The sequence below is a fragment of the Micropterus salmoides genome, unplaced genomic scaffold (assembly GCF_014851395.1).
Source record: "Micropterus salmoides isolate LMB-PRFRI ecotype aquatic unplaced genomic scaffold, ASM1485139v1 Ms_hic_scaffold_17, whole genome shotgun sequence".
Classification (NCBI taxonomy): domain Eukaryota; kingdom Metazoa; phylum Chordata; class Actinopteri; order Centrarchiformes; family Centrarchidae; genus Micropterus; species Micropterus salmoides.
Genome location: NW_024040817.1, coordinates 25,551,376 through 25,576,198, shown reverse-complemented (window position 1 = coordinate 25,576,198; position 24,823 = coordinate 25,551,376). Strand labels below are relative to the sequence as shown.

Genomic DNA, 24,823 nt, shown 5'->3' with positions numbered 1-24,823 from the left:
ATTTTGTGATAATCACTGAATATGAGCAAGTACTAGCAGACACTTATTTATAGGAAAATGTCAGAGATTTGTAGTGTAAGACGAGCCAAACAGAGTTGAAGTGGGTAAAGTAACTATATTTATATTCATTTTTCTCAGCTGACAGCTTGTTGGCCTTCTCCAACGGTGCCATTTAGAAATCTCCTGGCTGTGGTTTGTACAGAAGGTGGAGGGAAATTTTAAAAGCTGCGATGTCTCAATTTCTAAATTGAAAACATGCTGTCAGTTGACGATGCCCAGTATTTATAAGGTTTAAAACATTTGTTAAGTAGGGTAATTAGGGTAATAATTTTTATCCTTACCAGCAGCATTGCTCTATAAATGGCAATTTTGGTCTGTCAGTAGGTTGGTAATCCATTTTGGTCCAGACTGACATATCTCAGCAACTATTGGATGGATTCCCATGAAATTTGGTGCAGGCATCCTGATTGGAAACATCACCAATTGGCATGAGATGTTCACAACCCAGGATCAGAGGGCTCTGCAGCGGGTGATTGAAACTGCTGACTATTGGTACCGATCTACTGAGCATCAGTGATGTCGGTGAGGTGCCTGCGCAGATCCAAAGGATGGTACCCACCCCGGCCACAGCTATCTTGAGAACTTATCATGTAGTTGGTTAGGATGGCTTCGCTCACTCTCCTCCAAGCCCTCTCCTTTGTTCTGTCACTGTACAATAAAGATGCAGAGCTGCGGGTGCCCACAGATGGCGACAATACGTTTGTCCTGCATTTCAGATTATTTGTGACGTCAGGAAAATCTCAGCACTGATTGGCTTTCATGACACAGCGCCACGCAAATCTTTTGCTCAAGTGGAAACAGTCTGAACACACCTTTACTTGTAGATATTAAAATTATCCAGTTACTCACTGTGTGGGAATCCTCTTAATATCTGCAGTATTTAATAATGTTATGCTTTAACTTAACTCTGGGTGGTGGCCTATGGAGTTTAAGCTTGCTTTACCCCAGTTCACCTTTTGTTACAGCAAGAGCTACAACAGCTCTTTGTTTCCCCTGAACTTACTTCAACTTTGGCCTCACTTTGTCTCACCACTACTGTTTCTCCGACCACAGCGTCTGTGCTTCCTCTTGGTGTGTGTGAGTGATTCTTGTCGACTTTTTCCCTGATGACGCAAGTAATGCGAAATGGGACTCAATCCCCTGTGTTTAAAAGCTGCAGATCTCCAGATTACAAGTGGACAAAATCTGCTCTGTCCCAAATAATCTGCCCTCAAGAGGAAAATAAAAGTCATGGGCGATCAACTGGGAAAGAACAGAGAGAAAAGGGATGTGCTTTTTTTAATTCTTTCATTAAAACCTTGTGTTTTTTCTTCCCTTCTCCCCTTCCCTTACTCTCTATCCAGGTTTCAGGAGAAATGAGGAGATGAGAGCAATGGAGGTACTTCCCATCCTCAAAGAAAAAGTTGCCTTTTTGTCAGGTAAGACTGTATGTCTAGTCTCACAAGTCTGTCAACATCGAGTGTCTGATCACTGTGGACAAGGCTAATGAAAGTTGAGTCCTAACTTTGCATAAACACACAGCTCGCAGGTATACTGTACACATTCTCCCACTGCTTGTTTCACTTGCTCGCTCACTCACTCACTCACTCACTCACTCACTCACTCACTCACTCACTCACACACACAATGTGGACATAATAATAAGCCGTGCACTCTGCCTGTAAAAACTCACGGGTCAGACTGAGGCCCAGACACTCAACCCTTCTTCACACACATACATGCACACAGACATCCATTGTTTAGTCAGTATCAGCAGGACTACAGAATAGAGAGCTACAGCTGTGTCTTTGCCCAATCAAAGGGAAGCTCAGCCATGTCTGACACACACAAATACTGACACTCACACACACTCGAGGTGTGCCAGGGAAAACTCACAGGAGGCCTAGCTGGAGATGAGAACTGCCAAGAACATCCAGCAGGATTATTTGTACAACACAAAAAACATTAGAGAGAGTGTGTGTGTGTGTGTGTGTGTGTGTGTGTGTGTGCACGCGTGCGTTGCTTGCACACTTCTCTTTCGTCTCCCTGTGTGTGCAGCGAAGGTCACAGACAGAAACACAATGATGAGGACGATGACTCAGACAAACACAGAAATTGAGAGAGGGAGAGATCGGGCGGTGTTGCCATGGAGATGACTTACTCTCAGCTACCGCATCCCATAGTAGTCACTTGTGGAGTAATTGGCATTGAAATAAAATAGGGACAGATGTAGAGGAGCTGAGCCCATTATCCTGAATCTGGCCCCTTTAATATATCGGCCATGTTAGCCCTCACTCATGTTTGCCACGTGAGCGTTTGATTTTCTCCTCTGAGCACCCGGGTTGAGCCTACAGGCGCACAACAACCCGACTGAACTCACTAATTTGTGGGCTGAGCGCAGTCAGCCTGTGTTTACAAGTTCCCACGTGAGTGGAGCAGCTCTCTGCCTCTGCAACCGGTCAGGAACTAGAAGCAAAATATTATTATTATTATAGTATCAGATGATCATAATTCACTCTTTCTGAGTATGTACTGTAAACAGCAAATGTTACACAACTACCAATTAAAATGATAACATTCAAAAGGTTGGATTCAGGCTTGGAGGCTCTTGAAGTCAGAAATACTGTAAACACACAAAATGTCAGCTATGCAATAATTGTGTGGGGATACTGCTTAAAATAGAGAAACCATGCATTTAGCTTGCATGTGTTTGGAATAAGCTAATAATCTGATTTATGTTTAAAATTTTTAGCCATGCAAGCGACATAGCTCTACGGATAAAATTGTCTGTCTGACTGTCTGACCCTATCTAAACAACTATCACACAGTTTGCATTACATTTTGTTCAGACATTAATGGTCCCCAGATGATGCATCATATTGGCTTTAGAGACACCTTGACTTTTTCCTCTAGCACCACCAGGAGTTTGAGATTAATGATTTTGAGTGGAATGTCTCAACAACTATAGGATTGATTGCCATGAAATTTCAAACAAACATTCATGTCCCCCTCAGGATGAATTGTAATCACTTTGCTGATCCTCTGACTTTACATCTAGTGTCATCATCAGGTCAAAATTTCAATGTATCCAATACTTTGGTTTATGACCAAATATGTGCAAAACTAATGACATTATCATCAGCCTCATCTTTACTTTGTGGTTAGCAATAACTAGGAAATTTAGGCATGCTAACATGCAAAACTAAGATAGCGAAATAGTAAAAATACCTGCTAAACATCAACATGATAGCGTTGTATGAGCATGTTGCCATGCTAGCAATAGCACTTAGTTCAAAGCACTGCTGTGCCTAAGTACAACCTCAGAGAGCTGCTAGCATGGCTATAGACTCTTAGTCTTGTTTATAATTCTTAAGGTATGCAGAGTTCAACAATAAGGATTGCCTGATTGCCCGGCGCAAGTAAAATGCCACATCGGGCTAGTAAATCTAGCAACTCACTTGCCCAATCGGGTAAAAATAATTAAACAGGTAGTTTTTTATAGAGTTGATGATGGAAGTAGCTAAGAGGTGAGTCATCTCGCTTCCTTCTCACCTCTGTTGAGAGATGCACATGTGCAGTATCAGGCAGCGGTTTGGGGAATAACATTTTTAACAATAACCTTTCTAATAATGTTCTATGTTATTGTTTCTCAGTGCCTGCCTTGTATTATTACAATGCTCCCATTAGCTTAGAGCTCTGAGCAGAGCAAATAGTAATTTAAATCAATTGTATATATGTTGCCAAAGGCGTTTCATTTAGCAGGCTCAGCATCTCATATCTGTGAAGCCTATCACTCAGTAGTTACTTAATGAATTATGAACAGTGCTTTCCACTAAAACACATTTGTGAAATGTTAGATTTTACTAGCAGTTTTGGGTATGAAGCAACGATGCCTTGAACACCTACAGTATATTTTCTTCTATATGATATAATCTGACTCCCTCTGTGTGTGTGTGTGTGTGTGTGTGTGTGTGTGTGTGTGTGTTTCGCTCTAGGTGGCAGAGACCGACGCGGTGGTCCTGTGTTAACGTTTCCATCACGCAGCAACCACGACAGAATACGAACGGACGACCTGAGGAGACTGATCGCGTACCTCGCCGGCATCCCCAGGTTACACATTCATTACGTTTGCTCTGAGGTCTGCGTGTGTGTGTGTGTGTGTGTGTGTGTGTTTTAAAGAGAAGGAGAAGCAATGCCTCAAAGCAAAGCGAACCCCCAGAGCTAGTGGACCAGGCTGCACACACGTGGGAGAGCTGAGATGAGCATGTGAGGGAGGAATGGAGAACGAAATAATTCAAGACCAGTTAGCTTGCTGCAGCATCTTTGCTGCCAAAAATCAGTTCTAGAGGCACAGTGAGATGCTGAGGCAGAGAGGGAAAGCCTGAGCTAAGAGAGGGGTGTATATCAGAAAGCAAATGATGAAAGGAGGGAGGGATCAACAGAGAGAGAAAGCAGTGGAGAGGGGAGGGGGGATTAAAACTGACAGAGATGGAGAGCGCATGTGTGAGGAGGTGTGTGTGAGAGAGGGAGCGAGCGAGCAAGTGTGTGTGTGTGTGTGTGTGAAAGCAAAACAAAGTGTCGCAGTAGCTGAGGCGGTGCAGCAGCAGTAGTTACTGTGGACGAGTAGCTCCTCGCCTTGCAGGTAAAGCATCTCTTCTCTCCGGCTCTCTCTGTTTACTTCTCCGTCTCTTTAATCTGTCGCTTGTCTCCTCCCTCAATCCGTCTTAATCCATCCATCCTCTCTCTGTCTACTCTCATCTCCGTTTAAGTCACCACATTATCTCTGTGTGGTTTAAAATGTGAGTAAATTCGCTAGAAAATTATCATTTTTTAAAAACTTTTTAATGTCCTTTATGCATGTATAACCACACTGCCATCATGTCTTGTTTGCATGTCTTCATAATATCTCAACTGTGTGGTTTTTTTGGTGACCAAAGGTGTTCTATTTTGGGAAAGGCAACATCTGCACAGTGCTGCACACTGACTATCTACTGACATGCTTTTACAGAGGGAGAGGTTTGGAAAAGGATGGAGCTATTTAGAGATTGCAATAATAAAGGGATATTACAATAATATTTGATATGGCTGTTTTAAAAATTGAAGGAAGATGGGAAGAAAAATTTTCTAAATGTGTAAAATGACCAAAAGGGGAAACAAGCAGTCCAGGTTTGTGGATTTAAGAAGTAGTTTTGGACTAATGGACTAAAATTCCGAAACGAAAATAGTTTTGCTCCTCAAATCATTAATTATTTTTAAGATCTTACATAATAATAGCAGATTATTGTTGCAGGTGTGTGTGTGTGTGTGTGTGTGTGTGTGTGTGTGTGTGTGAGAGGTTATGTGACAATGTCGGCCAAAACAGGGCACCACAGGGAGATGAGGTTGCTGATGCACAAATGTGCTGATTTTTATATTTGTGCATACATTTGTGACTCATTCGTCGCAGGTTTCTGTGTGGATGGGTGTGTGGGATGTGTGCTTGCTGCGTAGGCTTCTCACAATATAGAAAATGCGTCATCTCACCGTTTGTTTTGATTGTCTTTTTTTTTTCTTCTCTCCCTTTTTTCTCTCTCTTCCTTTCTCAATCCATGTCTACCTCTTCTCTGTTCTCTCTTTCCCCCTCTCATCCTTTCCCACGCCTGTCATCTGTCTCCTCTCTCCCTGGATTATACTGTCGCCAATCTCTCACCGCCCCTCCCTCACATGAACCCCTCTCTCCCTGTCTCTCTACTCTTTTTAATTCCTCCCGCCTCTGCCAACCTCCATCCATCCATCCCAGCGAGGAGGTGTGTAAACATGGCTTCACGGTCATCGTTGATATGCGCGGCTCCAAGTGGGACAGCATCAAGCCTCTGCTGAAGATCCTGCAGGAGTCGTTTCCATCCTGCATCCACGTCGCTCTCATCATCAAACCAGACAACTTCTGGCAGAAGCAGAGGACCAACTTCGGCAGCTCCAAGTTTGAGTTTGAGGTAGGATGCGGAAAACCTTTGGATTCTCTACTGTGCAGTGGCGCATTTGTTAAAGTAGCAGATTGATTGTTGACTGCGTACTTTATTAGCTGCCTATGTCTGAAAAGTTGCAAACATGGCTTTTAACCTGTGAAATGGATAAAAGAAACACTTATTTAACAATATTGATGGAAATGCCAGAGTATGGTTGTTGTAAATTACCATACATGTCAGCTATAGGTGAACTTTTTATAGATTAGATTAGATAACGAATAATGTAGTTGAAGTTTAAACCAGAGGAGAATTATGGGAACTGCAGCAGTTAGGATGAGGTTAGGATAGACTTGGCTATAGTACATTTTTAGCATGCTGTAATTAATTTTAATATAGAAAAATGAAGTACCTCAGTTATGCATATGCCATTTTCAAGTAATGAGTTCTAAAAGCAGAAAAAAAAATCAACCATTTTCCCTTTAATTTGGTGTCAGCTGAGTTGTGACATTGGCTGCTGTAGCCACAGCTGAGCTCCTCATTGTCAGCACATTTCATTATTTTCCTCTCCCCACTGCTTTGGGTGCGTACATTACCAGCCAGCTGTCTACTAGAAGAAAAATTCCTCTAAAACAGCATGCAGCCGATCACAAAGACCAGTGTTTGTGATGTCAGTCAAGCATCAGGAAACATTTTTGCAGCTAATGTAAATGATATATTTACGAGAAACTGGCTTATATTTACCCTCCTGTATGATCAGTCAATAATGACGCTTGCTTGCTATGATAATGATCCGCTTCTCGTTCATGGTGAGACGTGGGTTCATGCAAACCCATGTACTGTAATGTGGGTGGAGCCCTGTTTTCTTTGCACAGTATGTACTTGGATTCCTGCACAGTGTGTTTCTGATACGTTCCATCGAGTTTCTGACTGTAGCTGTGTGAGTGATTGCACTGGTGTGGAAAAAGCTCTGATTGCTCACAGGTCCACTGTAGTCCGATGACACCTATTGATTATTTGAGAGGAAGAATGAGCAGATGCCACAGGGCAGGTTACAGTTGTCCACAAGCTGCCCTTCTACGCCACACGGACAGTGATTGGATTCACTTTGTGTGCGTGCCCCTGCCTTTATGTATCACTACCTGACCTCATATTGTACATTTATTAAGATTTCTAAAGGTTGTATGCTGAGAAAGTTTTCATCTTAAGTAAATTTCGTACGGTACAGTTTCTAGGACTACAGTCAGTGTACACCAATCAGCTCAGAGAATGTTACTGTAGCAAGTCAGTGTGTGTATCACAGATTTTCTCCTCGCTTGGTGAAATGAACACCAGAGTTAGGGACTGTTTCTCTCCGTCCTCTCTCCTCCCTTCGTGTTGAATTGAGACAGAGAGAAAAGAAGCAGCGAGCCGAAGAGCGGAGAGCCACCTGCAGCCTCACTTTTGATTGTTCATAAACTGCGCGGTTCTGTGGGTGAAAAACGGTACCCTGCAGTCCTGAACCCATTCTGCCTCTCGCCATTCAACAGAGTACAAATCAATTAACTTGAACAACAATAGCGAACATAGCAGTATCAGTATTTTCCGTTGGCAAGAGCTACTGTGCTTTTTTACCCAAGGACAGTGTTTTTCTGCATTGTTTGATTTACACAAAGCTTTTCTAGCTATCGTTCTGTCTCCATCCAGCTCTGGCCATGTGTGTGGGGGTGTTGTGCGGAGGTGGCTTAGCAGAAACACAGAGGCACTAAAACCAAACAGGGAGACATTTCCTTACTGTATTCCTGACATTGACAATGATATTGCAATATACGACTGTTGTGTGGAGAGGATTTGAATTTGACTTCACTCCAAAGTTTAGGATGACCAGAGGTTACAAATGACACATTTTGAGTTTAGGAGTCACAAACATGCATGCAAGAGCTTTTTGGTAGATGCTGTAAAAAGGTTTTGGTTTTTTTTGTGGGTCCCTAGAATTGTTGAGGTATCGTGACGTTGCAGTGTGCTAAATTGACAGGATAAAGAGGATAAAATGTGCTCAAGTCACATCATTGATGTCTTAAGTCAGCAATTACATGGCTTTTGCTAAAAAAAAATCACATCTCTGCAGCTCCGCTTTCTTTACGAAATCCTGTGTTGCTAGGGTTTTGGGAACTAGAGGTTGGGCATCTCTTCTCTAAATAACAATTTTCAAAAGCAAATAAATGCAGTGGGAGGAGAGAAGAGATTAGAAACATTTTGGACTCAATTGACTAAATGTCACCTAAATTCACCTAATCCCCCTTCAATCCCTCTGTTTCTCTCGACTACTTTTTTCCTCTGCCTTTTCTCTCCAGACCACCATGGTGTCATTAGAAGGCCTGACCAAGGTCGTTGACCCCTCCCAACTGACGGCGGACTTCGACGGCAGCCTAGACTACAACCATGAAGAGTGGATAGAGGTGAGATTGGTCCACTTGTTCTGTCGCTCAAGCCCGTCTGCCTGATCGGAAAATCTTTCTTCAAATCCTTAAAACCCCCAATGACATTCAAGTGCAGAAGTGCTGTACAGAGTAATCTGAGGACAGTGCAAGAAACCCAAGTCAATGAACCACAGTATCTCACAAAAGTGAGTACACCCCTCACATTTTTGTAAATATTTAATTGTATCATTTCATGTGACAACACTGAAGAAATGACATGCTTGGCCAGTCCATCACCTTTACCCTCAGCTTCTTTAGCAAGGCAATGGTCGTCTTAGAGGTGTGCTTGGGGTCGTGTTGGAATCCTGCCCTGCGGCCCAGTCTGCGAATGGAGGGGATCATGCTCTGCTTCAGTATGTCACAGTACATGTTGGTATCCATGTTTCCCTCAGTGAACTGTAGCTCTCCAGTGCCAGCAGAACTCACATAGCCCCAGACCATGACACTCCCACCACCATGCTTGACTGTAGGAAAGACACACTTGTCTTTGTGCTCCTCACCTGGTTGCCGCCACACACGCTTGACACCATCTGAACCAAATAAGTTTATCTTGGTCTCATCAGACCACAGGACATGGTTCCAGTAATCCATGTCTTTAGTCTACTGGTCTTCAGCAAACTGTTTGCGGGCTTTCTTGTGCATCATCTTTAGAAGAGGCTTCCTTTTGGGACGACAGCCATGCAGACCAATTTGATACAGTGTGAGATGTATGATCTGAGCACTGACAAGCTGACCCCTCACCCCTTCAGCCTCTGCAGCAATGCTGGCAGCACTCATACGTTTTTTTCCCAAAGACAACCTCTGGATATGACGCTGAGCACGTGCACTCAACTTCTTTGGTCGACCATGGCGAGGCTGGTTCTGAGTGGAACCTGTCCTGTTGAACCGCTGTATGGTCTTGGCCACCGTGCTGCAGCTCAGTTTCAATCTTCTTATAGCCTAGGCCATCTTTATGTAGAGCAACCATTCGTTTTTTCAGATCCTCAGAGTTTTTTGCCATGAGGTGCCATGTTGAACTTCCAGTGAGCAGTATGAGGGAGTGTGAGAGCGATAACACCAAATTTAACACACCTGCTCCCCATTCACACCTGAGAACTTATAACCTTAACGAGTCACATGACACCGAGGAGGGAAAATGGCTAATAGGGCCCAGTTTGGACATTTTCACACAGGGGTGTACTCACTTTTGTTGCCAGCGGTGTAGACTTTAGTGGCTGTGTGATGTGTTATTTTGTGGGGACAGAAAATTTACACTGTTACACAAGCTGTACACTCACTACTTTACATTGTAGCAAAGTGTCACTTCTTCAGTGTTGTCACATGAAAAGATATAATCAAATATTTTACAAAATGTGAGAGGTGTACTCACGTTTTTGAGATACTGTTATTGTATACTGTTGTTAGGATTAAAAATGGACTGCAGCAGTGGCTGTAGCAGTAGTAAGAGTGATAGTCTTTTTACATGTAGTATTATTATTCAGTTGTGAGTAGTGGGTAATCATATTCATATTTTGTCATATTCATAAACTTACCGCAGCTTACTCAGATGTTTTGCGGTGCTTTTGTCCAGGTGCGTGTGGCCTTTGAGGAGTTCTCCGGTCACGCCACCCAGATGCTGACTCGACTAGAAGAGATGCAAGAAACGGTGTCGAGGAAAGACTTTCCCCAAGACCTGGAAGGAGCCAGGCGGATGATAGAAGAACACGCCACGTTAAAGAAGAAAGTCATAAAAGCCCCGATAGAGGAGCTGGACACTGAGGGACAGAGGTAAGCATATAGAAATACTGACATTTTCTTTTTTGCTTAATTTATAACTGAACAGTAGGGCAAAGGCTGTAAACTTGCATCACCTTCTTTCAAATGTTGGTACGTTTGGTCTTCCCTTCGCTTTTCTTTCTTCACCATGTTGGCGACTGTTTTTGGGTCACGTAAAAACTGTGCATACACTGTCCCTTGAGTGTCATTTTGCAACAAGAAGGCAAGGTACAGCGTAACGTGTAGACGAAGCATCAACTTCATCAGACTGCTTTCCTCTTGGGTGTCATGTGACCAGAGTTTAATCGCAGCCTTTGCGATTCGAAAATCTCATTTTATTACATCGCGAGAATATCGCAAATGCAATTAATCGTTCAGCCCTAGTGTAAATAAAGCTTATACATAAGATGCACTCATTGGAAGTTGTTCTGAATAAGTGTCAACTGAAAGTTTATTATAATTAAAAGAAAGGAAAATGCTATCATGCTACAATCAAAATATAAAAATAATATTATGTCATAGTGTTTATTGTATCTTTCTTCTGTTTATGTGATATCTTTCTGTGCTAGTCAAATCAAACATTTCACCCTAATGCAAACCTTTGTTCGGTAAAACAATTATGGAAAATGACAAGCATGAGTAATGCAGCCTTGACATTAAAAACATATTAAATCCATCTCCAGGTTGCTCCAGAGAATCCAGAGCAGCGAGTCCTTATCCAACCGTAACGGCAGCGGCGGTAGCAGCAGTGGCAGCGGCGGCGGTGGGATGTGTAATGCCGACACCCAAGGCCTGGTGCCGCGCATCACCCAGCTGCTGGACAAACTGCACTCCACCCGACAGCACCTCCACCAGGCCTGGCACGTCCGCAAGCTCCAGCTAGATCAGTGTTTCCAGCTCCGCCTGTTCGAACAGGACGCAGAGAAGGTTAGTGGACGCCTCGACTCGGGGGGGTCGGGGGGGTCGGGGGGGGGGGGGGTCATTCAGCATGAGCAGTGATCTAGTGGTAATCTATAACGACAGTTGGCGATCACTGTAGGGCAGACAAGTTTCAATATAAACAAAAGCTTAATTAGACAGAGAAGCATTGATTTATGCTGCGGATGCAGAGCTTGTGAATTCATGTCCTTTTTATTTTGGCCCTTAAACGGTGGCTTAAACTTTATTTCACAAATAAAAGGAGGTAAAAACTAAATGGCTTTACCCTCCACCACATCCCAGGATAAGACACAGGAAGATGGAGCATATAGCTTATGCAGGCACAAGGCCACCTACTCTGACTGCCAACCTGGCAGCTCAGGTGATGACAGCTGCGGCACAAAATAGAAAGCGACAGAAAGAAATTCAGAGATGTTTGAGTGAGTAGAATAAAATAGCAGGTTGCAGCAACAGAGAGAGCTGCAGTCTTGGATACACTGCAGTAGTAGGAGCTTGTTGCTAGGACACCATAGGCCACGAGTTGTTCTCTAGGAGAGCCTGAGAGGATACTCTTAATAGAGGCAGTCCATTTCTCTGTATACTGGCCTGGAAAGATGACAAGTATCCGAACGCTGCAGCAGTACACAAACACACTCAGGTCTACCCACACCGCTAAGTGCCAGCTGTTTGTTTTTACTTGCTCTTACAGCGATCTGTGAAAGTTAATGGTGAACCCGCGTGTTTGTGTGTGTATGTGTGTGTGTATGTGTATGTTTTCCATTTGGCTGGCTAAAATTTTCTCCTATGTGTTCCCGTGCTTCAGATGTTTGACTGGATCATGCACAACAAGGGCTTGTTCCTGGCAGGCTACACAGAGATTGGCAACAACCACCCCCACGCCATAGAGCTGCAAACCCAGCACAACCACTTCGCTATGAACTGCATGGTAAGACACACACAAACACTGATTCGCAGCAGGAGGTAATGTTTTTCCGCCCACTTGGACTATCAAGTCCGTGCCCTGCACTGTGTAATCATATAGTTATTGCACTTAGCATCAACCTCTAGTACTGTGATTTGAGTGTGTGTTTGCAGCAGCCTGTGCTTGTGTGTACTTGCACATTTTCTGCGTGTTAGCAGCACCACCAGGTATTAAGTAATCCTATTCTTTAGCCACAGGCGGCCTTATGTAACTATTACGAAACTGTTGCGATGAGGAATCAGTTTTGCCGCTAGAGTTTTTATGTCCTTGGATGAGAAATGATGGTGACAATTCGATAGCTCTCGCCTCAGTCACTGTTTTTACTCTTTCCTCAAGCTCATCGTCTGTCTAACTTTGTCATTTTCCAAAACTCTTCTTTTCCATTTCCATCTCACCCGATGTCAACCCTCTGTTCGACCGTCTCTTTCCTTCTCTTCCTATCCTGCTGTGCAGAACGTGTACGTGAATATCAACCGCATCATGTCAGTGGGCAACCGACTATTGGAGTCAGGTCACTACGCCTCCCAGCAGATCAAGCAGATCTCAGGCCAGCTGGAGAAGGAGTGGAAGGCCTTCGCTGCGGCGCTGGATGAACGCAGCACTCTGTTGGAGATGTCAGCCAACTTCCACCAGAAATGTGACCAGGTGAGTCAGGAATAAATGGGCTAATGCAGATGTAGGGCCGATAATAAAATTTAATTTTATTACAGATTAATATGGTGAATATATTTAAAATTAATTGGTAAATCGTTTGACCTATGAAATGTTAGAAAGTAGTTCCCAAAAAAGTTCCCAGAGCCCAAGGTGATATTTTCAAATTGCTTATTTTGTGTGAATAACCGTTCTAAACTGAAAGATATTCAGTTTGCTATCATAGAAGACAAAAAAGTGCAGGAAATCTTCACATTTTTTAAGGCTGGAACCAGCAATTGTTTGGCATTTCCCTTTTCAAAATTATCAATTCATTGTTTATGCTCTACACAAATGTTTGGTCTTCACTGGACAAGACTTAATTTAACTAAATTTGATGTATTGTATGTGCAGGTTGACTGTCGGAACATTTTTTTTAATTAACCATGTCAAGATCTCAAAGAAAATTATATCCAGTCAATAATTTCATGGACAAGGCCGCAAAAACAAAACAGTCCTCAGTTTCATTTTTAGACAATATTTTGTTTTTTTCCCATGTTTACTTTAAGGAGAACAAATTAAATCTGCTGTTACTGCTCTTAAATATCTACCCTCTAGCTTAGTTTGAGCAAATAAACAAAACTCACTTATCTCGTATATTGATTTAACATTGAAGAAATAGTTTTCGGGTTTACACTTTAAATACACTTGCTTTCTTGCCGATTGTTAGATGAGAAGATTTATACCACTCATGTCTGTACACTGAATATGAAGCTATAGCCAGCAGTCGCTCATCTTAGCTTTGCAAAATGAAAAGTTAACCTAACTCTGTCAGCTCATTAATTAACATGTTATGTCTTGTTTGTTTAATTCTTAGAAAGTGTAAAAACAACAAGTTGTGGTTTTACAGTGGCAACGGGACTTGAGGAAGTAGCTGCTCCAGCCAAGGACTTAATCCTAATCTGAGATGCTGCCTGTAGCTTCATATTTACAGTACAGACACTGAGTGGAATCTATCTCCTCTTCTAACTCTTGGCAAGAAAAAGAAAAGCGTATTTTACCAAAATGCCTGAACTATTCCTTCTGGTCGGGTTTAGTGGGAACTGGATTCAGTAAAACCCACATTGATGTACCTTTGGAACCAGTTGAGGAGCTGATATAATAGATGCATGCAGAGACGTATGCACACACTTTGTGAGGTTGTTAAATAACCTATTTGGCTTAATTAAATCTACAGAGCCTAACCATATGCATTGGATTAACATATATTTACATACAAAGATGCTGAATTTAAGTAAAGTATTTATCTGCTGTTATTTCTGTCTGTGCTCATTAGTCAGGCCACTATGGAATGATTCACGGCCTGAAAAAAGCACACAAGCAGAATCCCAACTGGGGAACATGGGTGGTACGACTTTTCCGACCTGGAATACTGTTGTCATCAGACCAGCCTTTCATGTATATGAGCCCCCCCCACACACACACACACACACACACACACATAATTTAAAATCTTTGTTCTTCTCCTATATCTTATTCCAATTATCCTGAGCGAGATGTTTAAAAGGCAGTAATGAGATCACTTCAACTTATGTTTTCCTCTCCTCCCACAGAGGGGTACAGAAAGGTCTAGGAAGTCACCACAGGCCAATGAACAGCACTCTCAACCATGGATAATTCTTCTTAAAAAGTCTAAAAAGAACTCATACATGAGGACATTTCTCCATGTTTAGGCTCAGTAATAGTAAAGAAAAGGCTCCTCAGTCAATTTCTTGTGAACTCTGGAATGTCTGACTAACATGTGACTCCTGGGAAGAGCACATGGATGTATACGCCGCCACTGTCTCATGCCGCGTCTCATGTGAAATGATTTACATCTGAGTGGCAGTTTAATATTGTACATTAAAATGTGTGTTTCTACTCCTGCAGTACATGAGTAATGTGGACTCGTGGTGCAAGGCGTGCGGCGAGGTGGATTTGCCCTCTGAGCTGCAAGACCTTGAAGACGCCATCCACCATCACCAAGGCCTGTATGAACACATCACTGCTGCCTACTCTGAGGTAAAAACACTTTATCTACATACAGTTGGAAGTTTACATACACTTAGTTTGAAGCCATTAAAACAAATTTTTTAATCATTCCACTGATTTCATATTAACAAACTATTTTTCATATTAACTAACTAGTTTTACACAAGTCATTTGTCCAACAATTGGTTACAGAGGTGATTATTTCACTTATAATTCACTATATTACTTTTCCAGTGGGTCAGAACTTGACAAACACTGCCTTTTAAAACAGCTTGGAAAATTCCAGAAAAATGAATCTAATCCACAGTAAAACGGGTCCTTTATCGACAAACCTGAAAGGCCGCTCTGCAAGGAAAAACGCCATAAAAAAGCCAGACTACAGTGGCATCTGGACATGGGGACAAAGATCTTGCTTTTTGGAGAAATGTCCTCAGGTCTGATGAAACAAAAATTAGACTGTTTGACCATAATGACCATTGTTATGTTTGGAGGAAAAAGGGTGATGCTTGCAAGCCAAAGAACACCATCCCAACTGTGAAGCACGGGGGTGGCAGCACGATGCTGTGGGGGTGCTTTGCTGCAGGAGGGACTGGTGTGTAGGGCTGCAGCTAACGATGATTTTAGTAGTTGAAGCTTCTATAGATTATTTCATCAAGTACTTTTGCTTAACGGGATCAGCTGTGTACTTTGATAGATGATAGATATTTATTCGTACTTTTGTAAATTCACAGTGTGTCATACAGCAAAATCAGACCAACAACATCAACAGACAAACAACCAGACAGCTTTAACAACACAAACATCACCCGAGTGCTATACAAGTCATACTAAGGTGCAGCTCCCCGACACCCAGTTAACTCAGGACTGTGACGTAACAACCCAAATGTCCGACAGTAATAAATGTCTGTGCGAAGCAGTGTGCTATATAGTTGTATAGATTAAGCGAAGCGTCGATGCAAAGAATTTTAGTTGATGCATTTTAGGAATCTAAAATTTAATCAATGAATTGTTTCAGCCCTACTGGTGCGCTTCACAAAAACGATGGCATCATGAGGAAGTAAAATGATGTGGATGTATTGAATTAACCTCTCAAGACTTCAGACAGGAAGTTAAAGCTTGGCCGCATGACTTGGGTCTTCCAAATGGACAGTGACCCCAAGCATACTTCTAAAGTTATGGGAAGATGGCTTAAAGACAACAATTCAAGGTTTTGGGAGTGGCCAATTGAAAATTTGCAGGCAGAACTGAAAATGTGTGTGCAAGCAAGGAGGCCTGCAGACCTGACTCGGTTACACCAGTTGTGTCAGGAAGAATGGGCCAAACTTCCAGCGACTTATTGTGAAAAGCTTGTGGAAGGCTGCCTGAAACATTTGACCCAAGTTAAACTATTTAAAGGCAATGCTACCAAATACTAACTCAGTGTATGCAGACTTCTGTCCAACTGTTAATGTGATGTTAGAAATAAAAGGGGAAATATGTCATTCTCTCTACTATTTCGCTTTTCACATTCTTAGAATCGAGTAGTGATCCTAACTGACCTTTGACAGGGAAAGTTTAGTAGGATTACGTAAAGTAAGAGTCACAGTTAGGTCTACTGTGTTATTAGAAGATTCACAAACTGTAGTTGCTTTTCTCAGTTATTGGAAAATAAGCTTTTAAAATTAAGTTTAATCTCACAAACTCTAAAAATGTACCTCTCAGAGTTTTTGGGGTAGAATTACATTTTGTTGCTTTATCCAACCAGCCTCTTCACAGTACAACTCTTTACTTAAAAAAACATTTTTTTACACCATTTTTACACTGACCATATTAAAGGAAACGCAACTGTACGGTGCAAAAAATAACCTTTCACTGTGTTTCCTGCTTTGTGGCTCTTTCATGTATCATTTCTCTTTTTGAGTTTCTACTGTAAATACAACATTAAAAGTCTGTTCTTCTCCAGGCAATTGTCCACACAATTTGCTGGCTGTTGGTATTTGGAAGATAAAGTCAAATACAAAGCATGTTAATGCCATTATGCTGTGCAAATGTGTAGTAGTAAACAAAAAAACATGTTTGTCAGGTGAGCCAAGATGGCAAAGCCCTGTTGGACAAGCTGCAGCGACCTCTGACGCCAGGCAGTGCTGATTCACTGACAGCATCAGCAAACTACTCCAAGGCAGTGCACCACGTCTTGGACATCATCCACGAGGTGCTGCATCACCAGAGGCAGCTGGAAAACATTTGGCAGCACCGCAAAGTGCGACTGCACCAACGTCTGCAGCTCTGCGTCTTTCAACAGGACGTCCAACAGGTCCACGCACACACTCACACACATATACTTATATATGTTTTGTTCAAATGCGTCCTAATTCCAGCACCAAACTTAATTTAAGTTTTTTCAGTAAAACATGTTCGACTGTCATTTGAAAATAGCAGGGTAGCTTACTGGTTAGAATGATTCTACTCTTAATAGAGGGTTTGATCCCAGCTGCAGCCATGTTTCCTATTAAAATGTCCTTGAGCAAGTTGCTGGAACCTTGTGTCTTCGCTCATCATGCGTTTCAGTGGAAAGGAACATTGGATAAATGCCTGCAGTGTAAATATTCTCTGCAGAATAAAGACTTGAAAAGACGTATAACGAGCATGCCATAAATGGTCCACTGTGATTATACAGTTGCATACTGTCCAAAAATCATGGGCATCCCTGGGTGTGTTGACATGGCAACTGTTGCTATGGAAACTGAATTGGGTCATACGTCCATGCAGATGCTGTTCATCCGTTAACACTGTGAAGGACGCGGTGCAGTGGAGAGGAGTGTGAAAAGAAAAGGCTTAGTGCAACACCTTTTTCAATACTGATCATTATTGCGGCCTTTCCTCTTCTCTTATAATCAAGGCTTGTGACTCAGCTACCACCTTAAAGCGCCCCCTTGTGGTGGCCCCTTTCCTAGTGTCTGTCTCACTTTTTGGACATGTGGTCTCCGTGCGCAGGTGCTGGACTGGATAGAAAACCACGGTGAGGCCTTCCTGAGCAAACACACAGGTGTGGGAAAGTCCCTCCACCGAGCCCGAGCTCTACAGAAACGCCACGAAGACTTTGAGGAAGTTGCACAGGTAGCTTGGTTCGGTTTCTGTAACTCTCACTCTCGACTAGGTTTATGCCAATGTACCACTTTGTTAAAAGTGATATTTTCTCACATTAAAATTTGTTTTTTAATTGCGGCTTCAAGAAAGCAACTGTAAAAACTGCAACGATATTTTCCCCATTTTATTTATTCAGTAAATGGTTGAGTAATGTTTTTTAGGCAATCAAAATTCAAAGCGAGACTATGTAACTCTTGAAAGAAGAAATAACGCATTCCTTCTCTTATAAAAGAAAATAGTATTAAATATAATACATAACATTCACAGGGGTCAGTTTTTTTAAAGTAATTTCTGAAACTCTTAAGTATCTAACTATATAATTGGTATAGATGATGGATGGATACTGCTAAAAATAATTGCATACTTTTTTAGGACGCTTACTTGTAATGGAGTATCTTCAAAGGATCTTCCTCCACCACTGCTAAAAACTTGACAAAAGGCTTTAAGCAGATAACACCTTCATGTCGCCATTTGTTTTTGTAGCATCTTTCTCTTCCTCTTTAAATCAGTTTTACCCCCTCGCTGTCTCTACACCTCTCACTATTTTTGTCTGTGCAGCTCTAGTATCACTGAAACTTATCAGTGTACACGTCACCTGCTTATCCTGTTTCATTTCCCCCTGCTTCTACGCTTTCTGTCTCTGCTCGTGTTCAAAATATGTTTTACTTGCATGAAATCGTCTTCCCGGGTTAATCCATCTCTCCCCATCGCCGGCCTCGTTGTAGAATACCTACACAAATGCAGACAAGCTGCTGGAGGCGGCCGAGCAGCTGGCCCAGACGGGAGAGTGCGACCCAGAGGAGATCTACCAGGCCGCCCACCAGCTCGAAGACAGGATCCAAGACTTTGTTCGCCGCGTGGAGCAGCGCAAAGTCCTGCTGGACATGTCTGTCGCCTTCCACACGCACGTCAAAGAGGTAGGCAGAGAGGATGACGTAATGCTGAAGTGGATAGTGGGCTGCGTGTTTGTGTGGATGAGAGCTTTCACAGTGCAAGAGGGAAATAATTACCAGATCAAATGGAATCTATGTGTATTGTTTTGCTTTTATCCAGTTAGTCACATAAATACAATTGTTTTAATCTGAGGACATTTCTCCAGTCCTCACCTTATAAATGAGAATAGTTTGGGTATAAGGTTAGTATTAGAATCAGGTGAGGGTGAATACAGAGCTCAGGTTTGACTATAAAATATATGACAGGGATTCAGAATTCATGGCAGTCACTGCAATCTCCTCTGTGAATGTCATGAAACAGCTTTTGCAGTTGCAAAAGTGATGGTAAATTTGTGTTGCTAATTGTTTGGAGAGGTGCAGTGTGTGCAACATGTTTTAATTTTGATAAAGTGAGACTATCAAACAATATATATCATACTAATAAATGTCTTCCTATAGCTTTGGACATGGCTGGAGGAGCTCCAGAAGGAGCTGCTGGATGACGTTTACGCCGAGTCGGTGGAGGCCGTCCAGGATCTGATCAAACGCTTCGGCCAGCAGAAGCAGACCACACTGCAGGTCACAGTCAACGTCATCAAGGAGGGAGAGGATCTCATCCAGCAGCTCAGGTAGAGATTAGTATACCTACTTAAAAAAAGCAAACCAGTGCTGAGCGTTAAAGATGAGCTCAAATGATACATGTAGATGTTCTGTAAAAAGCAAATGTGTAGTGAACAGAGAGAAATGATTAATGCCAATAAACTGACCCGAACCAACCCTTTAAACCACTTAAATTACTCTTAAGAGAAAATCCAGGAGCAGTGAAAGAAAACAAGATAATAGTGCACATGCTATGCCCAACAAATGATGCAGTAACCCTCTGAGCCAAATAGTGACAATAGGATTATCAAGAAAAACATTTAAGGTCTACTTACATATTTGCCTTCGAGTCTTTCAATAGCGCTTTGGCAGGGAGATTTAGACACGGGCCGATTTGGAATTGAAATGTGTATGAATATGCAAATATATGCAATGAAATAGTCTGTCAGTGTGATTATGAGAAAAGAGCAGCGAGATGCATGAAAACCATAAAAAGAAAGCCGAGAGGATGGGAGGAGGTGTTGGAGAGGTGGATGCAGTTGACCCTCATTCTCCAACTCTATTTTTAATAGAGGATGTTCCAGTCCCTCTTCTTCCTCCCTCTTTATCCACCCCCTTTGTTCTCTCTTTCTCTCTCATCCCTCTCTCCCTGGTGTATTGGCTCCACAGTGAATTCTTACATAAGTCTGCTTTTATAAGCGCGTTGCTAATTGTCTAATTGTGTGGCGGTCTCCCTGGGAGGCAGCTGTAACTCTACACATCTTTTGCTTGTGTTTGTGTGTGTGTGAGAGACTCGTGAGTGTTATATGTGGGCCCAAGTGCCATCATGAATGTGCATTTTTGAGTTTGGGAGTGCATCTGTCACACTGATTAATCAACCTGAAGCCAATCAGAATTCGTCTGACCTCCTATGTCTTCGCTTACTCATATTTTGCCTCTCGTTAAGTCACTGGTGTCTGTGTTCGTGCATCACGCATGTGTGCATCTGTCAGATTGATGAATCAAAATCTGTATGACCTGCTTCCCTTTCCCACACACTTTGATGAAGAAGAAGAATCTGTGGTCCACATATTGTGCACTAGTGTTAAACTATTGTTGGCCTTTTGTTAAAGACAGCAGATGTGATGTATTTATTGTTTTTTTGTTTTGTTTGACAGTGTTAGTGATCACTGTAACTCCAGTTGTTTTAGTATGAAATTATTATGATGCAACAGTTTAACAAATAAAATGCTAAACACTGTTTAATATCCGGAACAATACTGAATATAGTTTGTTGATTCGTATTTGTTGAGTTATATAAAAGTAATATGTATCTACAAGAGGATTCATCTTGACACAAAGGGAATGAGATATAAGCAAGGATAACATTATAAGAAATATTTAGGAATTTTGTTGGAAAGGAAGTGGTCCATATTTTTAGGGACTGTCCCAAATAATTTAATAATTATAATAGTTTTGGGGAGAACATAGCATGTACAGTATGTGCCCTTTGGTAAATATATAAATATAATTTTACTTTAATAATATTTTATACTTTCTTTCTATACTCAGTTTACTCATATCTTTGTTTATACCTTGTTGATATTTCCCTATTGACTTTACTGTAAGTCTCACACAAGGCCTGTATTTACTTTCTCAATAAAAGAAAAAAAAAAGGAACACAGAAATATTACACAAGAAACCAGGTTGAAAATACATTTAAGTAGAAATTTTAAAGCTGTGTTTGTTTCTTCAGGCAAAACATTCCACAATTAAAATTCTCTGTTTTGCTATATTGCAGCTTGCTACTGCAGGCTGTGCTATGTAGTAGTTTTGAGAGCAGCACAGTTCACTTAGGGTCATGCCCAACTGTGTCTTTATAGCTGTGTTTTAAAAGTGCACAGCGCTGCCTCTTGCCGCTTATTGCTTAATTGTGTGTTTCTGTTCCAGGGACTCTGCCATCTCCAGCAACAAGACGCCCCACAACAGCTCCATCAACCACATCGAGAGCGTCCTGCAGCAGCTAGACGAGGCCCAGGCCCAGATGGAGGAGCTCTTCCAGGAGAGGAAGATCAAGCTGGAGCTCTTCCTGCAGCTTCGCATCTTCGAGAGGGACGCCATTGACGTGAGTCTGCTTGAGAGGAGGAGGGCACGTGTGTGTTTGCTCTATGTACAGTATGAGTCTGTGTTTGAGTGACAGGTGGTGAAACATTTTAACTGAAATGTTTTGAAATACCAAATAATCTTTCCTGAGCTAGCTTAGTGCTACATTCTCAGTGTGTGTCACTCTACCCAAGAAATCTTAAGAACTTATCAGTGACATCATTTTACAAAAGCTGATCCAGCATTGTCAATACTCAAGGTGGCCTCTGAAAAGTGGAATCGTGTTGTCCTTCCTCAGATCATCTCTGACCTGGAGTCGTGGAACGAGGAGCTGACAGGTCAGATGAATGATTTTGACACGGAGGACCTGACGCTGGCCGAGCAGAGGCTGCAGCACCACGCTGACAAGGCCCTGACCATGAACAACCTCACCTTCGATGTAATCCACCAGGGACAGGAGCTGCTGCAGTATGTCAACGAAGTCCAGGCCTCTGGTAAGTACCCAGACTCTACAGGATATAGCGTCCAATTCAGGGTATCAGTTTGTCTTTGAAAGATCAAAAAAACATTGTGTTGTAAAAATTCAGGTCTGTAGATATTAGAAATCAACCTTATACTGCAGTTTGCTTTGGAATCTTTGCTTAGCTTGCCTTCGGATGGAAATTAGCTTGTTTGTTTGTTGTTTTATTTACTTAAAATTGTTTCCAGTCATTAAAAGGTCTTAAAAAGTCCATTTTCTCAAATATGAAAATACTTTGCTGTTCTGCATCCGTCCTCCTGTGATCCTGCTATTATATTTAAAATGCTATAAAGTAGAAGTGAAGAGATGTTTGACTGACATCGGGTTCGGGTGATGATCAGCTAAAGCAGGATACAGCTCATGTTCACTGTTGCTGCACAGATTTCTGTGTTGGCTACATTAGTTTAATATTGATACTTGTGTAGGTGTCGCGGGTCAGCTCCGGTCAGCATTTGTGATGAGAGGCACCCACTCACTAACAATAATAACTCACCTGTGATCTCACATGCTAATAGGTGCTCTCTAAGACAGCACAAAGCACGGTTACATCATGTCACGTGTATTGAAACATACTGATAATATTATTAATCAAGAATCAAATTAGAATGGATGTAAACATGCTTTATGACACTATCGGGGATCAAAGTATTTGACTCAAGCCTTTGCAGGCAGGCAGAGCTTTGACAGAAGTGCTGCATAGATAGAGGTCTGTTGCTAATGTCACTGTGTGTCTTGCCTCCAGGCGTAGAGCTGCTGTGTGACCGGGACGTTGACATGGCTACACGGGTTCAAGACCTGCTGGAGTTTCTCCACGAGAAGCAGCAAGAACTGGACTTGGCAGCCGAGCAACATCGCAGGCACCTGGAGCAATGCGTCCAGCTGCGACACCTGCAGGCTGAAGTCAAACAGGTAAAACATGGTTTTATATCAGCTACAAGGCGCCATCTGCAGGCCAAGATTTTGAAAGTACAGTATATCAGGATATCAGTTCTTTAAGTTCTTTAAGAAAAGAGATTACAATAAAGCTTTGGATTGGTGACCTTTGTTCAGGTTCTCGGTTGGATTCGTAACGGCGAGTCAATGTTGAACGCTGGTCTAATAACAGCCAGCTCCCTGCAGGAAGCTGAACAACTGCAGAGAGAACATGAACAGTTTCAGCACGCCATTGAGGTTTGTTTGTCCCATGAATTTCTCCCTTTATTATTTCCAAAGTCAGATTTTTACTTCATTAATTGCCCATTATTTTGATCATTCTAACCCCTTCCTTTCTCCACCTCTTTACTCTCTGCAGAAAACCCACCAGAGTGCCCTGCAGGTTCAGCAGAAGGCAGAGGCTCTGCTTCAGGCAAACCATTATGACATGGATCTGATCAGAGACTGTGCAGAGAGCGTGGCCTCCCACTGGCAGCAGCTGATGCTGAAAATGGAGGACCGACTCAAGCTGGTCAATGCCTCAGTGGCCTTCTACAAGACCTCTGAACAGGTAGGAAACAGCACAGCGGGTTGAGCATTTAATTTGACTATTTGTCTCAAATTTCACAAAAAACAGATTTCACTGTATTGCCTGGATGAAAGACCAAGTGTGTGTGTGTGTCCTCACAGGTCTGCAGTGTGTTGGAGAGCCTGGAACAGGAGTATAAAAGAGAGGAGGACTGGTGCGGAGGAGCCGACAAACTGGGACCCAACTGTGAAACGGACCACGTTTCCCCCATGATCAGTAAACACCTGGAGCAGAAGGAGGCCTTTCTCAAGGTAACATACGATAAAATCTAAACAAACCCTAAACACAATATCAGGTCATGTCTCTGATCTGTGTGTGTGTGTGTGTGTGTGTGTGTTTCTATCAGGCATGCACTCTGGCCAGAAGAAATGCAGACGTCTTCCTCAAGTACATGCACAGAAACAGCGTCAACATGCCCGGGATGCTGAGCCACGTCAAAGCACCAGAACAGCAAGTTAAAAGTAAGTAACAGAAAATACATTGAACATTACCTAGAATGTATCACCTGAACACTTGCGATAGAGAGTGTATGAAAATGCAAAGTAAGTAAGTGGTTTGTTAGGTCCTATCATTAACTACATAAATCACAGAAGAACACTTTTGTAATGTTTGTGGAGAGGCTACAACATTTGTCCTCTGTAATGGCGTAAAATAAATTACCATTAACATGTTTAAGTACATTGCAGACTTAAAAAAACTGCAAGTTATTCAGTTTCACTAATGAGCGTACTTCCACTCTTGCCAATATTTCCAAAGGCAAAAAAGCATTTTATCAAGTTGGGTTCAGGTTCTGTATTGTCAGGATGCAGTACTGATTGAATCTTTTGGCTGTTTAGGCTCTTAATGCCTGAATTTTGAGTGTTTTTTGTGTTTCTGTTGTGGTCAGACATCCTCAATGAGCTGCTACAGAGAGAGAATCGTGTTCTCCACTTCTGGACAATGAGGAAACGACGGCTGGACCAGTGTCAGCAGTACGTGGTGTTTGAACGCAGTGCCAAACAGGTACGCGAAACGCATAAACATGACAAGAGAGGAAAAACACTTACGTGTAGCTGAAGTAACAAAGCCACACACTCGCGCACCTACACTGCTCTTTGTTGTCATGTGATCTCACAACGTATCCTGTGGGTTTGTGCGTTTTCAGGCTCTGGAGTGGATTCATGACACTGGGGAGTTTTACCTATCCACACACACCTCCACCGGCTCGAGTATCCACCACACACAGGAACTGCTGAAGGAGCACGAGGACTTCCACATCACAGCCAAGGTTGGGGACACGCACACATACAGCATGACACTGTGTGTA

The 24,823-nt window shown here is 42.3% G+C and overlaps 1 protein-coding gene across 6 annotated transcripts in view; it reads left to right on the top strand.

Annotated features, from left to right (window-relative positions):
• trioa (trio Rho guanine nucleotide exchange factor a) overlaps nucleotides 1–24,823 on the top strand; it is a 75,465-nt gene that overhangs the window by 29,690 nt on the left and 20,952 nt on the right. For all 6 annotated transcript variants that reach the window (XM_038724494.1, XM_038724493.1, XM_038724490.1 and 3 more), the window contains exons 3-24: nucleotides 1,404–1,478; nucleotides 4,035–4,149; nucleotides 5,819–6,011; nucleotides 8,315–8,419; nucleotides 10,011–10,207; nucleotides 10,879–11,122; nucleotides 11,937–12,059; nucleotides 12,549–12,740; nucleotides 14,655–14,786; nucleotides 16,819–17,049; nucleotides 17,730–17,852; nucleotides 18,608–18,799; nucleotides 19,274–19,443; nucleotides 21,344–21,518; nucleotides 21,795–21,990; nucleotides 22,759–22,925; nucleotides 23,067–23,186; nucleotides 23,308–23,499; nucleotides 23,619–23,768; nucleotides 23,864–23,978; nucleotides 24,404–24,519; nucleotides 24,662–24,784. In XM_038724494.1, the coding sequence (XP_038580422.1) occupies nucleotides 1,404–1,478; nucleotides 4,035–4,149; nucleotides 5,819–6,011; nucleotides 8,315–8,419; nucleotides 10,011–10,207; nucleotides 10,879–11,122; nucleotides 11,937–12,059; nucleotides 12,549–12,740; nucleotides 14,655–14,786; nucleotides 16,819–17,049; nucleotides 17,730–17,852; nucleotides 18,608–18,799; nucleotides 19,274–19,443; nucleotides 21,344–21,518; nucleotides 21,795–21,990; nucleotides 22,759–22,925; nucleotides 23,067–23,186; nucleotides 23,308–23,499; nucleotides 23,619–23,768; nucleotides 23,864–23,978; nucleotides 24,404–24,519; nucleotides 24,662–24,784 (3,446 nt within the window). The remainder of the gene's footprint in view (nucleotides 1–1,403; nucleotides 1,479–4,034; nucleotides 4,150–5,818; nucleotides 6,012–8,314; nucleotides 8,420–10,010; nucleotides 10,208–10,878; nucleotides 11,123–11,936; nucleotides 12,060–12,548; nucleotides 12,741–14,654; nucleotides 14,787–16,818; nucleotides 17,050–17,729; nucleotides 17,853–18,607; nucleotides 18,800–19,273; nucleotides 19,444–21,343; nucleotides 21,519–21,794; nucleotides 21,991–22,758; nucleotides 22,926–23,066; nucleotides 23,187–23,307; nucleotides 23,500–23,618; nucleotides 23,769–23,863; nucleotides 23,979–24,403; nucleotides 24,520–24,661; nucleotides 24,785–24,823) is intronic.